Genomic DNA, 19,408 nt, shown 5'->3' with positions numbered 1-19,408 from the left:
TACGTCCGTGCCTGTATCGACCAAAAGACTGAGTTTCGAAGAAATGTCTGTTACTTACAATCGGCCATTGGGAAAAATTGGGGAGTGTACGAAGTGCAACTTAGATGGACACCTTTCTGATCCCCCACAGTTTTCGGCTTCTACTGTGACCTGCGAACAACTTTTGGGTGCTGGCACTGTGATCTACATTTCCGTGCTGTTTTGTCGAAGTCCTAGTGATACCAGCAGTATGGGTGAGCTGTATGTGGCGGAGGTGGAGACTTAGCAAGAGGGGTCAGCTTGTCGTCATCGATTGCTTCGGGTAGGCATACTGGCACATACGGGGTGTGCGCAATCGAGGAATGTTTGGAGAGTGGGGAGTGTGAGCGCAGGCTGCCAGGCGTCATGGAGGACGGAGCAGTTTAGCGGGCCCTGCCCCTGTGCCTGCCAGCAAAAGGGCGAATCTCCGGTGCAGGCATACCAACCTGTGTCAGAGAATGCGGAGTTTCGCACTGTCACAAGAGAGAGTAAAACTGATAGGCAACGCGTAAGTGTGATCCCATTGACTTGAAGGAATGTGGTAGCAGGTGTATCTGGAGATTGGTGGGTTGCTTAGCAGACCACACCACCCATAGCCTTATATCCAGTATAGTTTGTTCATTGGCCAACAACCATAGGAAGCACCAGAGTTGCGACGGTGTCCGGTACCCTCACTGTTCTTCATATAAAATTTTTAGGATGAGCTGCTGGGGGTAACAGGCAAGGCACTCAATAATTGTCTTCTTGGCGAAGTCATACTTCGGAGCTGATAACAGAGAGAAGAGCAGGACACAGATCAGGTCCGAGTTGTCGTGAAGGTGTGTCATGAGGCACAGAAACCTGGAATTGTCATCGGAAACACGACGTAGCTCGAAAATGTGCTCTACCAAAGTGAACCACGACACAGGGTTGTCTTCTGACAGCGGTGGTAACTTTAGTAGGTGTCCACGGGGAGTAGACGGAGGAGAATTAGGAACCTCCGAGATCACTAAATTGTCCTTGTGAGCTGCGAAATCCCATTCCTGCCAGGGAGCAGTTGCACTCGAGTCCAGTGCGGCAGGCACGGGCAGTTCTGCAAAGAAAATGGACGTACCAGTGGAGGGGGTTATAGGTCCAAAAACATGTTTGTCACAATTGCCGTGTGTGTGATCACTGAACATACCTGTTGCCTCACGGAAGGCTGTTGCAGCAGGCGTGGTCGGTTCCGTGGAATGAGTGGGCAGAAGGGTGGCAGGAGACAGGGTCCCCAAAACTGATATGCCAGCCAGTGGCTTCACATTGAAATGTTCAATTTCAGAGAAAATGCAGAAGGCCGACACGGCAGGCAAAGCCGGTGATGTGGAAACAGCGAGTGAGTTTACAGCAGGAACCGGAACCCTCTGTGAGGGCTGGGGAAGTAGAGGGGGGTAGGGGGGGGGGTGGATTGTGAACATGTGCGACATCAATTAAAGTCCACAACACGTGGCAGCAGCAAAGTTTGTTGTGCAGTGATGTATGTCGCCAGATGGGGGTGGTGGCACGCGTCCATCAGTTGCAATACACTAGCAGCAGGTGCTGGCCCATAAAGTGAACTCACACTATTACAGTCAACCGCCTGCGAGGACATCCTGGGGAATGCCCACGGTGTACTACCAGTGATGATATATCCTTGGCTAGTATTCGCAGTAGTCATAACAGGTGCGGAGGACAGCTGATTGAAACATGTTACATGTTGCGTTAATGATGGCATTGCACAGGCACCATAGTAACAATCGCGGGAGCACACTGTGAATGAATGTTCAGCTGTGGAGGCAACCTAACCTGTGCGTTCAGATTATGATTGCAAGAAACTGTTCTGAATATTGTCTTAGTTTAACTGCACACGGTGATGAACACAATCCGGCCATACGAACCCGGAGTCCATTGTTCTGGCCAGAGGTGCAGCAAACAGCTGTTGTGGTGAGAGAGACATCTTATTTGATGTGGGTGTAGTATGTGGATTGGAGTAAGCAGGAGAAAATACAGTCGCAGGAGATGTTATGAATACATCTGGAGAGTTGGTTTGAGCTTCCATGAGGAAAGTGTTGTGTGGAGAAGTCACGGTGGCAAACAATCACTTGTAGCACAATGAACCAGCACAGGAGACACGGAATGTACTCGAAATTCGTAATGGGGTTGCCATTGTGGGAATCTGATGGGTTACTATCCCGAAATCAAACACTTCCACTTTATATTTTGATACAAATGTATGTTTAAGTACAAGCATCTACACTTGTATGTACAACAAGTCACAAAAACAGGCTGAATCATCTCAGACTTTACATCAAAATAATCAGGTCAATATTGATGTCACAAGTTGAACTGATTATGAGGGGAATGGATGAAAAGGTAGATACAGTGGGTCAACAAGTCTGAACAAACAGAGTAGCTTATTGGGTAGCTCAGTTTGTATTTTGATCGGTGAGTTAATCCAAACTCAACAACAAAATTGATGTTTTGAACAGATGATTAAAAACTGGACTCTTAAATAACAATATTCACATTGCAGAAATCAGAGATGAGTTTGTTCAATTAATTTCCACTTTAGAATTAAAACAGGAACAGTTCAATGCTCAAGCGAAACATAATTCAAATGCTGTAGACATTGATGCAATTGATGATGAAAACATCATTTTTCCTGCTATAACTAAAAAGTTGATGATCATAGAATTAATTTATATAATGATGGTGACATTCTGAGTGAAGTAAACTACACAAATGCTGAAAACCATTTAGAGCTTGTTACTCATAAACAAGTTGTATGGAAGGAACTCTAGGAATCTCATAAAATGTATCTGTTTGTGAAACATTTGTCAACATTTTGTCTTCAGATGCCTCTTAACTGGTGAGAAATGTATTTAAATGGATTATATTGTCAGTTTAAAAATAAGTGAAACAAGTTTGATGTGCAGTTATGCAACATGTTTGGTTCTAATACAAAAACATGATGATGTGCAGTTATGCAACATGTTTGGTTCTAATACAAAAACATGAATTTCTGTCGAGATAATTTCATTCACTATCCAAATGCCATATAATTTTATTTTAAAACATTTTTGTAATAATGTTGTAAATGTTGCTAAATTATGTGGAATGATTAATTAAAAAAAAAAAAATGTTTCACAGATCTGACATGTCAGTTACATTAAGGAGAAAAGAAACTGCTGTTTGCAGAGTATATTTGTTTACTACTGTCTGAAAATCATGTAATCTCAGTTTCAAAGTAAAGTTAAAGAAAGAAGCAGCAATAAAATGCAAAAGTAGAATATTGCTTAACTTTGAAAGTGTTATGCTAAAAGAAAGATAAAAAGCCACCTGATGATCACTATGCTGAGCAGAAAAACAAGAGTAATATTTGCAAACTTATAATGAACTAAAAATAATTTTCTTTAGTCAGTTTACTTACTCTTAGGTTTTTCTATGTGGATAATTAATTATTATGCTGTGTATTTATTACTTAATGCCTTGTACTTTTTCATAGTAAGAAGAGATGATGAGACAAGGATTGCTAAATGTTATTATTATGCTGTGTATTTATTACCTTATGCCTTGTACTCTTTCATAGTAAGAAGAGATGATGAGACAAGGATTGCTAAATGTTTATAGCTTTGTGTAGCATCCATTACTGAAAAGATGATTTGTACTAAATACACATTCATTAGGGATTGAACTTAATATGTTGTGAATTGCTTTTATTCTGAGGGAAAGTGCCTGTGTTAACCTCGGGGAGCTGTACATTCTATGTATATCATATGTGGCAGGAACAATGTCCTCTAGCTATATAGTATTTTTCTTCTTATTCCGTTTTCAAATGTTGCATCATCTTCTTTTTGTCTATTGAAGTCATCTCCAACTATCATTCTAGACATTCTTCCTCAGCAGTTAATGTTTTCTAAATATTCTACAGGTTACAGGGAAATTCATTGTCATTATAAACAATTTTGTCTGACCTACGTAGCATGCTAATTGCATAATTTTGGATGAAAAATTATATTCAGTTTATGCTGCATGATGATTGATGTTAGGAAACATGGATCGTCAGGATGAACTTTTGACTGGGGAATTGTACAAAGGTCATATTTAGCTAGGATTTGAAATTTAACTATGATATGAATCACTTTATGCTCTGGAAACACTTTTGTGTCATTCCCTCAGGGTCATATGCATTCTCTGCATGCCACCTGTGTAGCAAGCACAAGGACCTCTAGCTATGTAGCATTTCCTTCTGATTTCATTTTCTAGTGTTGTGTCTACTATTTTTCTATCAACCTATCCATGTTTTCTTCTTTTGTCAGTCCATCCATTCTTCCTTTGTTAATGAATTTTGATAATGTTTGTGCTAATCAAAAACTATTTTTGAAGTGTCCTCACATATGATGAAGAAATTTTTCAAAACACTGTTTCATCTTCCTGACTGTGTCTATTATGATGTCATTTCTGTTATTCTACAGAAGTTATGAAGCTGCTTGCTATAATTGTAAGTAATTATTCCTGATTTATGACTAATCTGCAGTTTACAGACCCACAGGTTATTTAGTGAGCCATACCATTTTCTAATGAGAAAGCCTTTACACTGTAATTCAGGATGACATGTACATTACCAGTCTATAAACATTAATGTTTCTTTATTATTTTCTGTCATACTGTATGTGATTATTTTGTGATTTCATCAATGTTGGCAGGTGATTACTTTATGCTTTTGCCTTATTGTACATATTGAGGTGGTGCTCTAGCCCTGGACCAATCTGCCCAGTTGATTAACAATGAGGGTCACTGTGCCGGCCAGAACGTCAGCACAGCCCCTCAGCTGCTGCTAGAAGTGGAGGCGAACAGAAGAAGTTGCCATTAAGTAACCCTCTCTCCCCCCACCCCCACCCCACCCCATCTCACCACACCCCACCGTTCTGATGATGCTTGCCAGGAGCATGCTTGGGTTGTCATTGCTGTGCTAGTGCTCATGCGATCGTTTCCAGAGAGAGGAGGTGCTATGGGCAGCTCCTGTGTTGGTGTGTGTTGGGAACATGTGAAATAGCGTCGCTGCTCCAAAGGTGCTAGTGGGCAGTACTGACAGCAATCTGTTGGGATAGGCAGACACCTGTGAGGGCAGGGCATATCCACGTTGATTGGAGGCTGCAAAAAAGATAGTGTAGTGATGACATTGGTGTCCCACACACAGGGAAGGTGCATCAGTCATGTAGTTGGTTGGCAGTGGGCCAGAGGCAGTGTTGGGGGGCGGCGTTGGCAGGTGGCATGTCGGAGAACAGCATAGGGGGTGGTGTTGGCCTGTGTCATACTGGAGGCAGTTATTGGGTGGTGCTGCGAGTGGGGGCCAGTGGTAGGCAGGGGCAACTCCAACTTTGATGGAGCTGTGCTTATTGGCTGGAGGGGGCTTTGGAACATAGGCCAACTTGAGCCTGTTTATGCAGATAATTGTTGCGGCCCCATTCAGAAAAATGCAGAACATCTTGTCCCTGCATTGCAACACAAAGTGTAGGCCCAAATACTGAGGGTGGAGGCGGTGGCTGATATGCATCTATCTGAAGTGTGATGTGTGTGCAGCATGCTGTGAGGTCACAGTGGAGGTGTTCATCACAGCTGGGCCATGAAGCTTTGTGGCTGCTGCACAAAACCTAGGATGGCACTCTGTGGAAGAAGTGGCATTGCTTCTGAAAAATCGCCAGGAATGACAAATGGCTGGCTGTATACCAGCTCAGTGGCAAAAGTCTCAGTCAGTTCAGGTTCACTCCACCATTCTGTTAGCTGCAGGAAGGTAGTTAGTGATGTGAAAATTGAGGAGTCACTGGTCACTGGCAGAGATTGGAAGAGGGCACAGGTGAACAGGCACCGTGATCAGATGTTGGGAGGGGGGGGGGTGGGGGGGGGGGGGCAGGGGGACATCCAAAGCAGGACACTGGTCCGAATGAAGGCCAAAGCCACAGTTTCAGCTGCAATGTCGGGGGATAGGGGTGGCCTCCAGCCAGTGCATAAATCTGTCAATAAATGTTAGCAGATATCGTCATCCATTGGAGGGGAATAGTAGATCGACAATGTCAAGGTGTATGTACGTGAACCAGTGTTATGTGGGGGGGAATGGCAGCCACAGGGAGAGTGAACATGCTGTCTGACCTTGGCGTGCTGGAACAGAACACAGGAGCAGGCTCATCTGCTGCAGTCATTTTGGATGTCTGACCAGACAAAGCATTGTTTCATGATGGTGGCAGAAGCACTGATGCCTGGGTATGCACGGCTGTGGACACAGTCAGATGTTGGTTTTCCGAGGAGGGGAGGGATAAAGGTGTGGGAGCAATTGTTGGAACCATCAGGTTATGAGGGATCTGTGAGGACGTCATGCCAGATCTTACAGTCAGAGCCAGGTATGGGTCTTAGCTGGAGACTGAGGCCAGAGTCAGTGTTCTGAATGGCATGGGCTAAATCCAGGTCACCCTTTTGAGTAACGACCAGGGCATTGTAATCTAAGAGTTTGTCGATGGCAATCTGCCACAATGTTATTGATGCAGGCAACGTGCTGGACATTGGTAGTGAATATTGCAATGTACTTCTATAGCCTAAACTGTCAGGGTGGGAACTGGTCTATGTCTTTCATGCAGAAACCAGAAGCGAGGGGATGGTGGTGTGTAAAGATCATAAAGTCGCGTTCGTTAACTGAAGATTGGAAGTAGTGGATGGCTCCATGGACTGGAGCATCTCACAGTGATATGCGCCCCAGCAACATTGTGTGTCAGAGTGCTTGGCAAAAAGCAGGTGAGCTGTTGCCAGATGTGGTCCACACATTGGTGTAGCACAGCCCTGATAGCCATCTGGCTCATATCCGTCACTATTTTGAGGGGGCCCACTAGGACTGGGGTGGGCCAAAAGGGCCTCATTGGTAAGGTCCTGTTTTGGTTTTTTTTAAGCTCACAATTGTGGTCTGGGTCCAAGAGACCAGTTTGTTGCCTTTGTTTTTATTGCCCCAAAATGCTTTAGTAAAAGAGTCTAGGGTGTCAGCAGCTTCCGTAAGAAGTTGATGGAAAAAGTTAACCACGCTGATGAAATGCTAGACGCCTTTGAAGATAGTAAGGGATGAAAAGTTGGTTACTGATTGTACTGTTTTGGAGAGGGGCCCATGAGACAGCAGCAGAGACTAAGTGTCAGAGGAATTCAGCCTCATTCATTCCAAAAATGCATTTTGTCATGTTGAGGATCACTTCAGCTTTCTGTAAGTGTAACAAAATTTTGCGTAGGTGTTGGTGGTGTTTCTAGGAAGGTGAAATTCCTGAATGTACCCCAGAGGATGTATTCCAAAAGTCACTGCTATGTTTCTGCAGCACTTTAGAAGCCGAATGTCATGAATGCACTCTTGAACAGGCCAAAAGGTGTAATTATGGCTGTTTTCTCAGTGTCCTCTGGGACAATGGTAATTTGTGTGTAGGCTTTAGTACAATCTATCTTACTGAAGAAAATAGCTCTCGAGATGGCACTGTTGTAAGTGCGAAGGGCTGGAGCAGGTTAGGGTCAGGGATGGTGTGAGCATTGAGTTTATGGTAATTACCACATGGGTCCCAGGAACTGTCCTTCTTGGGGCTTGGGGATTAGGTTAAGAGCTGAAGCCCAGGAATTTTGGAAGGGTGAAGTTTTCCAGCGGCGAGAAGCTCTTCAAACACCTTTAGTGTGGTTTTGCACTTGTAAGGGGGGGGGGGATGTGGTTGCAGCAGAAAAATGGGGTGGGGGGGCAGGGCTAGTGGTAATATAGTGCTTAGCACCATGCTGAATGTTCTTGGGGGCACTGGCTGTCTGGATTAGGAGGGGGAAATTCTGCAAGGAGCTGAGCATAAGGGACTGAAATCACCAACTGTTTCATGGTGGGACAGAAAATGCAGCTTATGGACCTCCCAGAGGTTCCATCAACTAAACGACACTTTGCTATGTTGGCCAGTAGACTGTAATGACCAAGGAAGTCATTGGCCACTATGGGATTGGTAATATCCGTGACTGTGAAGGTCCATGGGAGTTCACTCCAAAGGCCTAAATTGAATGAGCAGCTAAGCACCCTATAAGTAGGGATGGCTTAGTTGTTGGCTTGGTGATGAGGAGAGGAGAGGGGAGGGGGGCTGGGATTTAGTAGTAGTTTATGGGAAATATGGATAAATTAGAGCAGGTGTCAATGAGGTACTGGAAAGGGTAACTAACATCATTCAAATCCCATATGAATAGGTGCTGTGAAGCGATACAGCAACAGGGGATTCCACTGCCAGTGGCTACCAGCGTTTCGAGACTAGGAGCATGGACGTCTGTGGTTGGTGGCATTCTTGCCATTCTTTGGTGGTACCAGCAAGCTGTGCCTAGTTGGCAATGGCGGTCAGGGGGATGGTTAGAACTGTGCCAATCGGGACGGCTGTTTCTGCCTGGGCCAACATTGCGTGGGTGGGGGTGGGGGTGGGGGGGTAGTCAGCACCTGGTGGCAGGTGTGTGAGGTATAGGCAGATAATGCTGATGGTAAGTGCTGCTGTCTCGGATCTCAGGCGTATCAGAATCTGTTAGAGGTCAGGGGCCTGCATGCTGGGTGGAGGGTCATTAGTGGCAAGTGGTGCGAGTGATGTCACGCACGTGGGGGCTTGTGGTAGGGTGGATGAATACCAGCCAGAACAGTGGTGTGATAGCCAGTGTTCTGCACTGCAGCTGTGGAGGGATTGGAGTCCAGGGTTTTGAACAGTTAATCCGCCGAGACCATTGTGTCGCCTAATGATAAATGGGCATGTGAGGCCAGGGTAGACTCTGTGGGAGTGGGAAGGTGCAAGAGCCAGCAATTTAGAAACAGGTTCTTGGGAAGGAAGTGCCATTCGATGAGTGCTCAGATGTGACCCAGCAACAGGGATGGGCAGATCATACTGCTTGGGTGATAATAAACTTACCTGCTTGTTGTAGCTCCGAAGGCACAAAGCTGGATACAATGTGGTCTTTTAGTTTAGTGTAGCTGCCAAGAGGAGGTAGGTGTGAAATAAGATCCTGTACTTGGGTAGCAGTGGTTGGGCTGATGTGGCTGAGAACCATCCCGAATTTCATTGCATTGTTCATGGTAGAGCACCCTGCAAAAACTGCATCGATGGAAATAAACCACAGGCGTGTGTCTCGTGGGTTGAAAGGGGGCAGGTGAACAGCCGCTTGACCGGGCAAGGGTCTGCAGAGTCGGCTTATGCTGGGTGCACTGCCCCGTTTGTCAGCTGAGTCAATTAGTTCTGTAGTGCTGACAGTTGTGTACAAAGATCTGACACCTCCAAATTGCTCATAGATGCTGGGGTGGGAGGGGTAATGGGAGACTCCTGGCTAGAGAGCCTGTCAGGTGTGACCACTCCAGGAGTGGAAACATGCGGCAGTACATTCTGACTCAATAGTGTGGACAGCCTGTCAGATATGCGGGATTGTGGAGAAGAAGGTAAGTGGGACACACAAGGCGAGGACTATGCAATACAGTTTCCATTTTGTGTTGCTGTAGAAAGGAGGATTCAGTATGCCACATGATAAAACTGTGAGTTGTTGAGGTGCGTGGCTGTCAGCTGCAGGTGGGGTGTGGTGGTGCATGCAGAGGCAGGGCATGTGTGAGGGGTGTGGGGAGGGCATGTGTGGAGGTGAGCGATGGTGAGCATGGTGGGAGGGGATGTAAGGAGGATGCGGGAGGGGAGTTTAGAAGGCAAACTGTGAGTGGGAGTGTGAGAGGGATGTGTCTGGTTAACATAATGGGAACTGATTTTGTGACCAAGTGGGGGACCAATGACCGTAGCAGTCTGGTCCCTTCAATCCCACAACCACCAAGTGGGGTGTGCTAACAGGAGTAATAAAAAGAAAAACTAGCATGTTTCGGTAATGGGACTCGGCATTTTGGTTAGGAGGGGGTCACCAGTGAAGGAACAATTTAAAGGTTCCCTCCTATGCTGCTCATAGGCATACATATCTATAGAGGCTTTCTAATTAACAAAGACAACAATAAATAATAGGCCATGCTGAAAGAGGCACATCAGATGGTTCGGAGATGCTATTCATAAAAGCTAAAAACTACAATAAAATTTAAAAAGTTATTACCTCTTAATGAAGGGGTCTCCCCACTCATGGTGGAGTCTTTGTGTAGGATGGAATAGTTTACAGTACTTTGTTCAGTGTCGTCTAGCAGCATGATAAAATTGGCTTCAGTGGCATGCTTGGTGGTAGAGGAGTGCCAAAATGACTGGGATGGAACAGTAATAAACCCGCATGGTACTCCTGGCGCACACTGCACTTTACCACACTAAGTACACCACAGTGCACACAGTCTTTCAGGTTCTGATACTGGGAGGATGAAACAGGTATCTGGCATCAGGCTTGGAAGCTGCAGCCAAGGGAATCTCCTTGAGGGAATGCGGCTTGGGAAAGTAGTACAGAAGACATGGCACTATTCTTCTCATTAATTGGGCTGCGAGATAACTCTGATACTGGACATGGGTGCAATATCCTGCTGTGCATTCATATACATGCACTCCAACGAAGAGTGGCAGATAACAGTGCGAACCACGTGGCGTTGCCTGGGATGAGTTGGCCAGAGTGTGGGAGATGTTGCCTTGTGGAAGTGGAAGAAGAGACTGCTGAAGCAGCAGTTTGGCAGGCATGGCAGTCTAAACTCTACCTTCTGCAGAAGTGACCAGTGAGGGTGCTGGGTAGGTGCAGTGGTACCGTACCTGTCAGGCGCTTTGCTCATTGCTGGTGTTTGATCAGTGCAGCCCATTGTCTGCTGCTACGAGTGGAAGTGAATGGAGGGAGTCATCACAGTCCACCTATTCTTAGGATTCTGGGGTGGGTCATCTTGTCATAAGCAACAGAACCTGTTGTGAAAATTGGAAAATGAAGCAGGGGTAGGACCCGAACATTTTCATTACAGTGTATCTAACTACAATGAGAGAACATTAATTTCATTTACAATTGAATAAAGATGTGATAGAAAATGATCCATTCTATTCAATGTAAAGGAACATCTTGTTCATGATGTATTTTCACTCTGCAGTGGAGCATTAGTTGATAGAGAACTTTCTGGCAGATTAGAGCTGTGTGCCAGACTGTGACTCAAAATTTTTAGTATAGTATGTTCATACTGGGCCATTTTGAAGCCCAAGCAACACAAGCTGCTGCTTGGGGCCAAGGTGAGTTGGACACCACAAATGCCACAACTGTATGAGTTTTATGAAGGACATATCACAATTAGTGACAGCTGCTAAGGCAATCAAGCTGAGAGAGTAGCCCATGTGTAAGATTTGTGTACAGTGCATGTCACAGCTTGTTGTGAAAACTGACACAGTGGGCACCAAGTGATAATTCACTTGGGTGAAAAAATGATCTCGAACCATCCCTGCGATCATAGGAGCATAATGGATTGTCAAAGTATGAAGTCATAGAGAAGTAGAATTTGCTTGTCTCGAGGAAGATATATTTGTTTCTGAAGTGTCATGGTAACTGTAATTCAAGCAAAGGATTTTGAAGTGGGATATAATTTTCTGTTGGGTCATCTTGGGTACCTGTTGTGCGTAATATGATTGGAACTAACATGTCTAACTGAAAATGTACTAGAATAGATCGTGTCGTATTGTTTTAATGACAGTTCAATTTTGAAAATGAGAAGAGGAGTAATGAGACTTAAAGATGAAAAGAAAGAGAATCCAAAATTGAAGTATCCTACCAGATCTTGTCACCACTGTGTCCATATCTGTAAATTTAAAAGTGACTTATTGCTCTCCCACACTGATTTAAAAATTGATAGATAAGTTGTACAGCTGTAAGGTCAATTTTCTTTTGTATGCATCAAATCTATGTTGAATTTTTCAGCTTGGGATCTTGTGGAAGGAGTTGTCACCCAAAATGGATGTAACTGTGAAGCGTATAACTTCATGTATATTATGTCACTGTTACCTTCATAGTGATATATTTTGTATTTTGAGTTAAACTTTATGTCACACTTGCTCTGTGCAAGCTAAGTAAAATAGTCCTAATCTAACATTTCAAAAAACTTCCTTTCAAACTGGATTTGTTAAGACAGTTTTCACCAATATTATAAGTTGAAAATAATTATATTAAATCCAGAATATGGCCTATTACATCTGGCTGGGATAACCAAATCCAATATTCTCACCTCCTGGCTATAATGCACCAATAATAAAAGTCCAGTGTACCAGCACAAATAGTACACCAGACTCCAATGAGGTCACAATTTGAACCCTCCTAACTAAAATTATCTCAGTAAGATATCCTGAACGCACTTCTTAATAAAATTGGAGACTCAAAGTAGCTGTAAATTGAATGTTAAACTTGGATATTTTTGTGGTGTAAGTCACATAATGTTAATATTTAATCTTGTTCTTGTTAAGCAAAAGAGTATTGATATTTTCCTCTACCACACGTAAATAAATTAAGAAAATAATTACTTCTGTAATGAAATGATTAATCATTTCAGTAAAATGTTACATTACACACCATCTCTAATGCTTGTGCAGTGAAAATTATATGGTGTAATTACAAATTATACTTGCAAGAGAGTTTTATGCTGATTATGAAATGATATGCAATAAAATTCTGTTTGTTTCTTTTCTTATGGAATGCAAAATACTGTTATTATGTTGTAGTAAACATGCTCATAATATTGTAGAAAATGCTGGAAAATTCATCTATCTCACCTGGCTGAGTTGGCTGTTCTTTGATGCTACCATGCTGCATCTATTTTTGAAATTCAGTAGGAAAATTAGATACTAAAAAGCAAATAATATTTCTCCAGCTGCTTCAGGATGTCATCTTGTGGCTGAACAAACACTTCAAAATTTTGGAATGATTTCATAATATCATGTAGGACTGGATTTTGCTGGCTAGAAACATGTAGACACAGTTTTATAGTTTAATAATGGATGGCTATGTGATGTAGACACAATTTTATAGTTTAACAAAGGATTACTATGTGACATAGACACAGTTTCATAGTTTAACAGGGGACAACTAGGTGGCCATATGTTTTAAATGGCAAGCTCCCTCTGTTATTGGTATTCATTCATTAACTGTTTCAAGCTTTTGTCCGTACACTGTCCACTGTTCAATACAAACACAGTGGCTTATAACTTCCACTCATAAGACAGTCCATAGAGTGCGCAAAACCACAGTCTCTCTTCTGTTCAAAATAACATGATAAACAGCTCAGCGTACTGCTAAGGTAGATCAGAATGCATTGCTTTATTTTGATGATATTGCTTTCGGTTTTATGCTGTTTTATGTACTCTTCAGCTGAGTCTCTCGACATCTTCTGCTGTAGATCTAAAAAAAAAAAAAAAATCTTCTCCCTTGTAATTCTTGTTCTTATTTTTTTTTTCTTTTCTTCAAAGTTGTCACCTTTACAATACCCTTTCTATGTTGAATTTCAGAATTAGTTCTCGTCTCAAAATTCCAGTAAGCTATTGCAACAATAGCAAAACAATCTGGTTCTAGAAAGTTCTGAGTTATTGTATTCTCTATCTCCATGCTGTGTCTTTGTGATCTTAAACTTTCTCACTTTCAGCCATGATTAAAACTGTCCTTTCTCCCACAAAACAATTAAATTTTCAATAATTAACTCTGCACTGACACCCATCCATCCATGCACCTCCAAACCCCCACCAAGATTGACCCTGTTGCTTTTTGCTTCCATACTTACAGTTTTTTTCCATACTGAAAAACAAAATCTTTGGAAAACAAAGAAGTTGCATATAATTACACTGACAGAACAATATTATGAATTCATACAACATTTTCCTAACATTTTCATTTACATTAAGACATGAAATAAATAAAAGAAACTAAAATGATTGGCTAAACACAAGTTCACTGTACATTCCTGCTCAGTATTGGACAGGTGAGAGACTCATATGTGATCAAAGAAGAGGCTGAATATGTCCATTATAATACTTACTAATTATTACACTTCTTATGAATGAATCTTTACATTGCTCCAGGTTTTCTTTCATGCACATTGTTACCATAGCAATTGCCCTGTATATACTGTTCCTTCTTCTTTTTACTAACTTTTTCGATATTTTTTGTTGTGGTGCATTTTGTGTGATCCTATGCAAGTCATGTATACAATATATACAGAAAAATAGTTTAGAAATTGTGAACAACATATAAATCTCAAATGCCTATGTATGACATAGTGAAAAGCATGATTAATGTTAAGAAAACTAGGTTAACATGACAGTACCTGAGCACTGACTGTTAAATAACTTTATGTTTTCTGTTTATGTGATCTAGTTTAGCTATTTCAGATATGCATCAATGACAAAGCCTGTCAGGTAACTAAAGAGATGAACAAAAGTGGGACACTCCAATATGTGATGCTCCTAGTAAATACATGATTAAGGGTTGACAATGATGATGAATAGAAGATAAGAACTTCAGAGAAGCCAGTCATTAAAAGTCTGTAATTAACGGATGTATTTAACAAAAAGTTACGAATACTATCTCATTAATGTAACTCCAACAATTTATAAATTAATTCTTTATCATGTTTTCTTATCATTGTGGTTTTAAATTCAAGTCAAGTTTATTAAAATATCAGTATCGTATATAATTTTAGTTTATCATTTATTTACTGTTCTTGTAAAAAGAAATAATATATTTTTATCACAGTGCTCTGGGGGTGTGTGTAATGTAGCAATGTGGGGTAACATGAAATTGACTGATATAAAACAGCTGGTGTATTCGATACCACAGTCACATATTCAACTCAAATGTATGTTTGTATTTACTGTTTTGTCTATTCATATGTTTACTTCTGTAAGAAATGTTATTTTCCTTTATATTTCCAGTTTATGCCCTCTGTGTTAAGTATTCAGTTTTATCATACAAATTAGTAGAGCAAAGAACACTCTTGTACTAATAATTTCCGGGTGTGCAGCCGGATCCCGTCGACATTCTGCCACGATATTTCGGCCCAGAGGCCGGAAATTATTAGAAGAAGAAATACGCCGGGAAAATTTCAGAAGTCACAACACTCTTGTAGTTGTCCACTCACCAATAGTTCTTGAATCGAGGCTTAACATTTAGTTGCACCACAAACCATATGTGTTTGTACACAAACACCAAAATTATGGCAGTAATAAAGTTTTCAAAGTAATGAAGCTGTAATTAAAACATTAGTTGGAAACACTGTTGTGAAATGTAATATAATTAAATATACAAATCACAGAGTATTCTGGATTGTAAGCATGACAAAATATTTTCCATAACACACAATAATTCATGATATGTGTAACTATTTGAAAAGCTGTAACTTTTAATTGTAAATCAATTAGTGTTAGATGTTCAATAATGTGAAATTAATAGTGACTATTGAAAAAATAGTTAACAAAACATGATAGTAACCATGTGAGTTCAGTTTGGAGTTGATTTGTAAGGTGTTTGATCTGTGCCAGTCAGTAAAATGTTCATGAAGATTGATGTAAGTTTTTGGTTTTGTTCGTATATTGAAAGCTAACGTTGAATGCATTCCATACATTATTTAGTAGTTATAGTGTTACCTTCACATTCAAAGACGCAAGGTATTGTTCCCAGTTACAAAAGTTTCTTCTGCTGCAAAGTAAAAAATTGAGCTACAATCCAAAGATAATGGAGTAAAATCAAAGTTAAGTTGATTTCAGTATAAAAGAATTGTTATAATAGGTTTCTTTGATAGATGATCTCAGAAGCCAGATGAAGACAGATTTAGCTTTGTACATCAGGCCCTTTCAAATTGCTTTCATTTGGGCTGGATGATGAAAGATTTGTGCGGTGATATGTAGGTTAGTAATATGTTGCTGCCTGGTGAACAGAATGCCCTATCTGTCCATCTGATTTTCTAAAACTGGGAATTTTCCTTCTCTCTCTTGGATTCCATGTGGCCAGATTTTAAAAGTGTCATCAGCATAGCGAAAGAAGCTAGATGGATGAAGAGGACTTGTATTTAACGTGTGGTTTTTTTGCGGAGAGGCAAAGATCTAATTGCATTTCCTGGTGACAAAGGAAGGCTCTTAATGTCACAACATATTATGATGAAGTGTCGTTGCTTGTGGATACTGTAGTTTTTCCAACCTACAGGTTAGTGAAATAGTTCAACAAGTTACTTAAACCAATTATTGGTCATTGCTAACAACATATGAAAACTCTTAAATGATTGTCAGCATAATTCAACAAATCAGAATCAGTTCATTCAAAACTCAGATGTGGACTCTTTGTTCACAAAAGTCCCAGTGGAAGATTCATTAAAATAAATAGCACACTGACTTCCCTCCTGAGACTATCGAATTGTTTTGCCACACTTTAACAACCACCAACATTTTGTATAATGGGAGATATTATGAAATGAAATGACTGAGGGAAATACTATGGATTCTCCATTGTCTCCAGCACTGACTGATTTCTGTATGGAGAATTTCAAAGAACACATATTAAACATAGCTCCTCTTTGACCATCTTGTGTCTTTTGCTATGTTGATAGTCTGTGCACAGGAAATGAAGCCTCATCACCTGTTAATTGATCACATGAATACCGTGCACCCTAATCTCAAATACATCTCTGAGATAGAAAGAGAGGAGGGCAATTTTTAGATGTTCTATGTGAGTGAAAATCAGATGTGTGGCTCGGGAACTCTGTTTTATGGAAGCCAACACAGACTGATTATTATCACAGTGCACAAATCAGTTGTCATCCAGCCCAAAAGAAAGCAGTTTTAAATACACTGATACATAGAGCTGAAACTGCCAGTGTCAAGGAAAACCTGGATTCAAGTACCAGATATCTGAGAATTTCATTCTGGTAGAATGGCTATTGTGATCAATATGTTATTGTACCCATCTCTAAGAAATAAAAACAAAGACATACTCAGTCACCAGCAAATGATCAGCCTGTAGTATTCCTTACTTTCTTCAAAGTTACAGCAAATAAAACAGACAGAAACCTGGGCAGAGACACTATTCAGTCAATTTTTTGACCACCGAAGAAAATTGAAGAGATACTACACCCAGTAAAAGATAGCCTAGGTCTTGATATTTCTGAAATTTATAAAATATAATATGAACATGGTAGTAGTTATAATGTTCAGTCACTGAAAAGTATTTCAGAATGCTGTGCAGAACACCAACGCCTCGTTAAATAATAAGATTTCAAGAAATCTGATGATGGTGAACACATCCTCTTTAACAAATATAAGTTTATTTGTTAAAATGGAACTATTATCCCATGCATCTACATACTGTCATCAAAGAAGCCATTGAGATCAGAATGTGTAACAAAAACACCTTAGTGGTATACAGAAATGGCAACAGACAAATTAGATGAGTCATACACCATCTAACGAAACCAGCATCTTGCCAGTGTTCATGTGTCATAGACTTAGACATAATCTCTGGTAGCATATGGAAGTTCCAAGACTTTGTGACAGGTCACGAAATAATTTGACAAAGTAAATAAGCTACCACCCCTACTGAAAGCTTGTGATGACAACTGAGGAAGTCGCCAGAAAATTCGATAATGTCACAGCGAAAAGCTACATTGTCATCCTTTGCTCTCATTTTTATTTACAAGCAAAATGTAAACATGATTAAATTGAAAGTAAATACTCACACACCACAAATAACACTTAAGTTATATGTCAAAATGTATTATTGTTAAGAAATAAAACAGATAAAAAGGAGCTATATGAAGATTTACTAGTGTTTGGGGAACAAATGATTAAGCTTGTAGACATGTATACATGACACAAAATTTAAATGTGGTGAAAAAAATATAAAATGAAGTACTGTTTCACTCAACTATGCAGTGATTTACTAGTGTTTGGGGAACAAATGATTAAGCTTGTAGACATGTATACATGACACAAAATTTAAATGTGGTGAAAAAAATATAAAATGAAGTACTGTTTCACTCAACTATGCAGGATGCTAATATATGTACAGTGAACAGCGTCTCCTTAAATAGTACACTACATATGTATGAAAAAGGAATTGATTTGCACATAAAAAAATCATGTCACAGTAATTCAATCAGAGATATTGCTTTTTTGGTGCATACGACATAGTCTGTCAATGTGGCCTGCTGGCTTCTAATGAAGTGAAGACTACATCCATCCTTGAGGGATGTCATTAGTACCGTAACGCTTTAGCTGATCAAATAGAATTTTGTGGACTATATAACCAAAGGATCCTCTTAGTGTGGGTTGCCCCTTCCTCCTTTCTCTTCATCCAACCTACATCATCCAGTCCCCCTTTCCACACTGAACCAAGAACTTAAGGTTCTGGAATTTAGAATTTCTGTTCCTTGTCTCTATGTATTTCTACTAGCTGTACTCAGAGCTCTGCCTCCTTGAGGCAACTACTGGGCAGTACTCTTAGTGAGTTGTGAAATAAAAATATATTTCACAATGGTAATATAACAATAAATTACATTGTTTTTATCTTAATTGTTACCTTTGTCATTAATAAAAACGTTAGGCAGACATTTTGCTTATAGTCTGTGTATCTTCTGCAAGGGTGTGTTCATTAACACATATGCTGATCTATTTCTCTTTTGCAGGCAATTTTTTGTGCTCTCGCTGTGGCCGCTCATATACTGCAAAGCGTAATCTATCCAGGCATCAGCGGTTTGAGTGTGGCGTTGTTCGTCAGTTCATTTGTGTTCTATGTGGAAACACATTTAAGCACAGCCACCATCTCTCTCAACACATAAAGTGTTATCATAAACTGATCAAGAGCTAACTGCCAGAAGCTATAAAATACTCAGTTAAAGCGTAATGTGGTTTTATACAAATGGACTTGTTTCATCTGTCATAGCTCATCAAAGCTAGTTATCTAATTGCTAAACAAATTAAAATTTACTAAATTTATTTATTTAGTGAATGCTGTTATAACAATAGTAAGTGTCTTATTATTTTTCTTTGTTTTTCTGTTAGGTGCATTACCGTGCTTGTATGTTCTTATAGGGGATTAATGCCTCAGTCAGCAGTTCTCCAGCCGTACAGTCATTATTTATTTTAATAGCTTTATTTTTACACTATCTGTATTGATAATTTATGAACTTTTGTTTATATATACGAAGTTTTTAAATAAAGTAATTGGACAAAAAGCATATTGTGTCACTGGATTACAGTTTAGGTGCATGCTTGGATGTATTTTCAAGTCAACACGATCCCAGAGGCCTTCAGAGTGAGTGACAATTAACTCGTGTAAAATGTTGCTATGTGATATTTATTTACTGTAAATTTATTTTTTGAGTACCATATTTATAAGATTGTTGGAATACTGCAATGAAAATTTCATGGTAGTTGGAAATACTCTATTTGATAACCACAAAAGATGATGGTATACATGG

At 40.5% G+C, this 19,408-nt stretch overlaps 1 protein-coding gene across 1 annotated transcript in view; it reads left to right on the top strand.

The window, feature by feature from the left end:
* LOC126176984 (uncharacterized) overlaps positions 1-19,163 on the top strand; it is a 64,972-nt gene extending 45,809 nt beyond the window's left edge. The window contains exon 4 of the mRNA XM_049924197.1: positions 18,614-19,163. Within this exon, the coding sequence (XP_049780154.1) occupies positions 18,614-18,766 (153 nt within the window). The 3' untranslated portion in view covers positions 18,767-19,163. The remainder of the gene's footprint in view (positions 1-18,613) is intronic.
* Positions 19,164-19,408: the final 245 nt, after the last annotated feature.

Source organism: Schistocerca cancellata, chromosome 3 (assembly GCF_023864275.1).
Source record: "Schistocerca cancellata isolate TAMUIC-IGC-003103 chromosome 3, iqSchCanc2.1, whole genome shotgun sequence".
Lineage (NCBI taxonomy): Eukaryota > Metazoa > Arthropoda > Insecta > Orthoptera > Acrididae > Schistocerca > Schistocerca cancellata.
Note: the sequence above shows the minus strand (reverse complement) of the source record. Positions and strands in the feature narration are given on the sequence as shown.